The sequence below is a fragment of the Hyla sarda genome, chromosome 1 (assembly GCF_029499605.1).
Source record: "Hyla sarda isolate aHylSar1 chromosome 1, aHylSar1.hap1, whole genome shotgun sequence".
In the NCBI taxonomy this organism is placed as follows: Eukaryota; Metazoa; Chordata; class Amphibia; order Anura; family Hylidae; genus Hyla; species Hyla sarda.
The window spans coordinates 61,268,145-61,274,144 of NC_079189.1; the positions used below are offsets into that span (position 1 = coordinate 61,268,145).

General features: G+C 36.7%; 1 protein-coding gene across 9 annotated transcripts in view; it reads left to right on the top strand.

Annotated features, from left to right (window-relative positions):
• Nucleotides 1-5,739, top strand: part of ZNF518B (zinc finger protein 518B) — a 70,327-nt gene extending 64,588 nt beyond the window's left edge. For all 9 annotated transcript variants that reach the window (XM_056555150.1, XM_056555154.1, XM_056555155.1 and 6 more), the window contains one exon: nucleotides 1,483-5,739. In XM_056555150.1, the coding sequence (XP_056411125.1) occupies nucleotides 1,634-3,595 (1,962 nt within the window). In that variant the 5' untranslated portion in view covers nucleotides 1,483-1,633 and the 3' untranslated portion in view covers nucleotides 3,596-5,739. The remainder of the gene's footprint in view (nucleotides 1-1,482) is intronic.
• The last annotated feature ends 261 nt before the right edge of the window (nucleotides 5,740-6,000 follow it).

Sequence of the window (6,000 nt, forward strand, 5' to 3'; positions counted from 1 at the left end):
CAATTTACTAATGCCTTGACTAATTCCTATATTAATAATAATTTATTATTAATATATATAATTTTTTTCTTTTTTTTTTTTAGAAAAATAAATTGTTTTCCATAAGTGTATGAAATGTAATGAACTGTATTTATTTACCAGGAATACCATTTGATAGCCTATACTTAAGATAAAACATCACTGTGTGATCAGTTTAGTCTGACCCCAGGAACCCCCATGATCAGCACAACAGACCAGCCAAGACGCTTGCTGGAGAAATGCCGCTACTTTAAAGAGGCACTGTCATTATGAAAAACATTTTATATTTTCTAGTACTACTGATAAGATGACAGACTACTCTGTATTTTGCAGCATACTGGATACAGGCCATAAAGTGTGTTGGTATCCTGTATAGGAGATCACTATTACACCACTACAGCCTTAAACTGTTCCTAAACTACAGTACAACTCCCATGATGGGAGTTGTAGTTTTGTAACAGCTGGTGGTACAATATTTGTAAAACTCTGTTTTAGAGCTATGTATTCTCCAGTTGGGTGGCTCCAGCTCTTGCAAAACTACAGACAAATGATGTGTGGGCATGCTGGGAGTTGTAGTTTTGCAACAGCTAAAGGCAACACTGCTCTAACACGGTGCTTTACAAACACTAAAGCTCCAGTTGTTGCAATGCAAAACAGAACTCCCAGCATGCGTGAACAGCCAAAGCTTTCTCTGACTCCCGAATGACAAAGAAGCTGATCAGACATTCAGGAGTCTGTGAAAGCTGAATGACACACATAGTGACAGCTTTACTAGGAACAGATAGAAACTGTATGAATAAAAACAACTGTGCAATGATTTGCAGATAGCCAGGCTGCTCCCAGACTCAGAGCATATGAGTAATCACAGTGAGGGAGAGAGACATACACTCCCCCTCCATAAGGCAAGAACAAAAAGCAAGTGAGCAACATTTAAATGCTATTTGTTAGGGATATATAGGTCCTAGACACATAAAAATGTACTTGATCAGGATTAATTACTGAGTAAAATAACACATAAGGCTGTGTCCTTTAAAGGGGGTTCTCTGGTGGTATTTTTTAATTTATACATTTTTTTATATCAACTGGTGCCAGAAAGTTAAACAGAGGGCTCTCACCTCCCTTTTATTTATATATATATATATAATATATATATATTTTTTTTTTTTTTTTTGATCTGACAGGTACGCTTTAATGTTTTCTGTGCACTGCAATTTATCTATACATACAACCATGTCTGGCATGGCAGCTTAGGTCTATTCGGCTTTGTTTCGAAAGCCCCACTGTCTCTTCACTCTGCTGACCATTGGGAGTCCCAGAGGGTCAGTGGACAAATTATTGGCCCGTCAAAAACATAGTCTATCATTTGCATTCTTGGTAAAATCCATGAAGATTCAGTGTGCTTTTATGTTGTGAAATATATATCCAGTTAATTGACTTTGAATTATTTTCATTTATATGTTTTAGGTCTCTGAAGAACACGAATGCGATGTAAGCAAAAAATTTAAATTGCCACCATCAATAGTTCCTTGTTCTATGAAATCTGAACTTTCTTAGGCCTCATTGAATCCATGATTTTGAAGCTTGGAAACCATCAATAAATAAATTCCACAAGTAGATGTCGGCAACACTTTTTAATACGCAAATGTATTCATCCACTGGTATACCATCATTTATCCATAAACCTGTCCTTGAGAACAGTAAGTATGTAACACAAACGTCATCTTTATGTGAACAAGCAAGAAACCTTGGAACAGGAATCATGATGAATAGTATGCTGCAAAAACAAATGTTAGAAAAGTTCAACTGTGAAAAATGCAGATTTTCCACTAAGGACCTCAACAAGTACAGAAACCATGTGTCCCTTCACAATGACATTAAATATACATGTTCACATTGTGACTTCATGTCTTACACTAAAACAGAGTTTCAGCGACACTTGGTGTCACATACTGGGAAGTTTCCCTATACTTGTGGTTACTGCGGATATGGGGCCATAAGAAATGATTACATTGTCAAACATATCAGAAGAATTCATGGTGACGGCAAGATCCACTGTTCTGTGAGCACCATTGAAAATGAGTCCAAGAAAGCTTCAGTTAACATAATGCAAACCCAGGTGATAGGACCCAATGTCCAGAACATCTTACAGAACAGCTCTACAACATTAACTGAAGAGATAATAGACTTAACAGAAGGTGACAGTCTTAGCACGAGTAGCAATATTTTTCCCAATGGAAATAATGTTGAAGGTAATGTAGAAGTAGAAGTAATCTCACCAGCAGATCAACAGCTGTATCCATGGATACCATTAACTGTGGTGGCACCAACATCTTTTAAAGTGCCCCCCAATTGTATTGCTCAGGTTGTGGAAGTGAAACCGGTCAACAGTGCATGTCATTTGGTTTTAAAGTGTTTAAATTTGGTTGAGGCGAGTCTGCCAACCCAGCCTGTTACTAGTGAAAATATTTATGAACAGAAACCTTCAGGACTTGTCATGCCACCTAAGAATATGATCGAAACCCCAGAGCTACCTTCAGTACAAGAGTGTACATTGTTACGTGATAACTGCCAAGAGAATATACTGTACCCACCAGATACTGTTTGTGGGACCCAAGAAGATCTCCCCAAAGAGGTGGCCACTCCAATAGATACTACTACTGAAGTTGTGGATCCTATCAGTACTGTAGCTAATGACGTGTTAGATGATCTTGAGGAGTTTACTGGGGGACCAATAATTTCTGCTGTGTTTTCTTTAAGTTCTGACTCACAAAACTCTATTGAAGGTATTCAGTGGGAATGTCCATTCAGCAGTCCAAACACCAGTTCATCCCATGATAGTGTTGATGTTACACAGCCCTCTTCTAACCAACCTGCAAGTCAAGAAAAAACTACTGTAAAAACTACTGTATATGGCAATGAATTAAACTCAGAGATGGACATTGAAAAATCTCAGGATGAAATAAAAAACACTGTTTCGGAAAGTAACAAAGAAGCGCCCGAAATTGAGAGAGAGAATGTTAAACAAAACACTGATTCTGAAATACAGCTGTCTACAGCATTGATACTAACAGATGTCAAGAAAGCTGAAAGCCAGCCATTTGTTTCTCAGAAGATCAGGAAGGGTGGGCGTATATCTGACCGTCTCGGTAAAATAGAGACAGACCGCTTTAGTAAGCCCCAGGTCCTCTTTTTATCTTGTGACAAAAGAATAGTCATGCAGCCGCTTTCATGCACAATGCAAAGTACTAATAACCAGACTTCTCTGGTAGATAAAGTTACAGAACAACTACAGGTTCCAGTGAAAACACGAAAGTCGAGTGCCAAAGTGAAGGTTAAAAGACTTGTGGCTCCTGCTTTGAAAAACAAATCCCAACCAAACCTAAAAACTCTCAGACTGCATCCTGTTAAGGTGGATCAGGTGACACACACCCCATGCTACAATCAACCTGTAGTTGTATTAAACCACCCTGATGTAGAGTCAATTGAAACATCTCATATTATGAAAGCAATCCGAGTTTTTAGGGGCAAGATCACAAGAGTAACTTTATCCAAGAAGATGTTCAAAAAAAAAGTATGATTTAACTAGAAGGTGTTAACTATTGGTCCGCAAAGATAATACCTTTTTGTTAACATTATTATTTTTGTTCATTTTAGAAGAATTTACTATTAAAACAATGGTTTGTCTCTCTAAATCTTTTCTTTTTCTTAGATGTTCAATAAAAATATTTAATGTTTATTATATTGGGTCTACATGTGCTATTTTGAATGGAGGCTGATTCTAAAGCTGCATTCATGTAGTGTTTAAAAAAAAAAGTGCACTTTTTTAAATTTACAGTTGCATTTTAGCTCTCCCCCCCCCCCCCCCCCTTGTTTTTTGCTGTAATCGGTTAAAAAAACAGCCGGAAAAATATATATATATATATACAGCTGAAAGTGCAAGCGTAAATAAAAAATAGTGCATATTTTTTATGCTTAGTAAACCCATTCGAACACTATAATTTTTCACTTTACTTAAAGGGGTGTTCCGGGATCTAACCTTTTATCCCCTATCTAGAGAATAGAGGATACAATGTCTGATTGTGGGGGGCCCGCAGCTGGGACCCCCCACTATCTCTCCCTGCAGCACAGCGGTGGGTCCCCCGCGATCAGACATGGTATCCCCTATCCTCTGCATAGGGGATAAAAGCTTAGATCCCGGAATACCCCTTTTAAATCAACAACTTTTTGAGCCTTACCATTACTTGTAGGCATGGGATACAGGAGAATAAAGTTGTGATGGTTTTCCCATCACATACACAACTGTAATCTTGGCTTAATTCCATATGAGTAGGCAAAAAGGTAGAGGAATAATATTGCTCCAGTAAATTCATACTTTGTAGTTTTACAAACTGAAAACCTACGTGTAGGTCATGTTATAAATTTTTTTTTTTTGCCCTTTAAAAAAAAATGTATTCACTTGTCTGTATCGTCTGATACATATCTGATGTATTTTAATAAATAAAGCTGTATTTTGATATTGTAGAGGTGTCATGTTCATGCATTTATATATTTTTTGAAGTTTTTAGTTTGTGTTTGACATTGGCTTGCACTTCACATGTAACATTTGTAGTGCTCAAAACATAACTAGACAGCATGGACACTACAAAGGTGGACTCTCATGTGTATCATTACCCACTATACCATTTGAATTGGGCATAGCATTGTCTTCAAATGATATAGTTATACTTGCAGGATTATTATTGACACTATTTTATGTGTTTTTTTATAGTTTTTTGACTGAATATTTCATTTACTTACCCTATAATTTTTATGCATATAATGCTTAAAAAGTTTGATCAAAAAAAGTCTTTTGGGTAATAATACATTTATTACCCAAAAAAAAGGAGCAACATTATTTCTTTCTTTTTTGTTCTTTTTGCCATAGTTATGTATTAAATAAAGTCATAAATAAGGTTATGATTTATAGATGGCTTCTGCTATTTAATAAAATCACAAGAATTAAACTACAGTCAATTGGAAATTGAAGTGAATAAAAATATTTGTTCTCCCAGTGAATCATTCAGTATTATAAATGAAAGCTGCCCATCAAGAAAAGTGATCGTGCATTAACAATGCTGTACAAACGAAAAATTCCAAATCAGGTCACAACTTTCTGATCCCAAAATATATATATATATGCTGCTTTCATGGGAGCTACATAGTCAGACATGAAATCACATAAATAATATAAACCTTTAAAACTGTACTAAAAATACCTGGCCCGGCTCAGTTTAGGACCCCCACCCACTAGGTGAATCCCATGCACAAAGTTATTCTTCCCTGCATAATAAACAAGTCCTGACATGAACTTAAGTGCACCAGATAGTGCTAGTACTTTTTGCACATGTCTTATGTCTTGGTTTACATTAGTCATGTCTGTCTGACCATGTGGCTACTATGAAAGGACCATTTCTATATATTCTGTTTTTGTGTTTTTTGGTATTTAATAAAGTTGTGATCAGATTAAAATTTTTCAGTTGTACAGCTATTTGTTTTATGCATGATCACTTGTTGTTTGGTAATTTGGATTCACCTGATTCCTGTGTAAGTCGATGCAGCTGGGAAAAAAGAACTATTTGGTGGCCAGTATGCACTATTTTATCCATGAAATGACAGTATTCCTACTGATGTTCCAATAGATAAGAAATTGGCAGGCGTCACTCCAGGCGATTGTGCATATAAAACCGCTTCTTTATTGCTTAGTAGCAGGTCACAGCAGACAGAAACACACCAACAGTTTCACGTTAACCAGAATGCTTTCTCAAGGCCTTGAGAAAGCGTTCTGGTTAACGTGAAACAGTTGGTGTGTTTCTCTCTGCTGTGACCTGCTACTAAGCAATAAAGAAGCGGTTTTATTTGCACAATCGCCTGGAGTGCTGCCTGCTAATTTCTTATCTATTAGATATCTGTTAGACTAACCTATTTCAAGCAAGCACCGGTGGT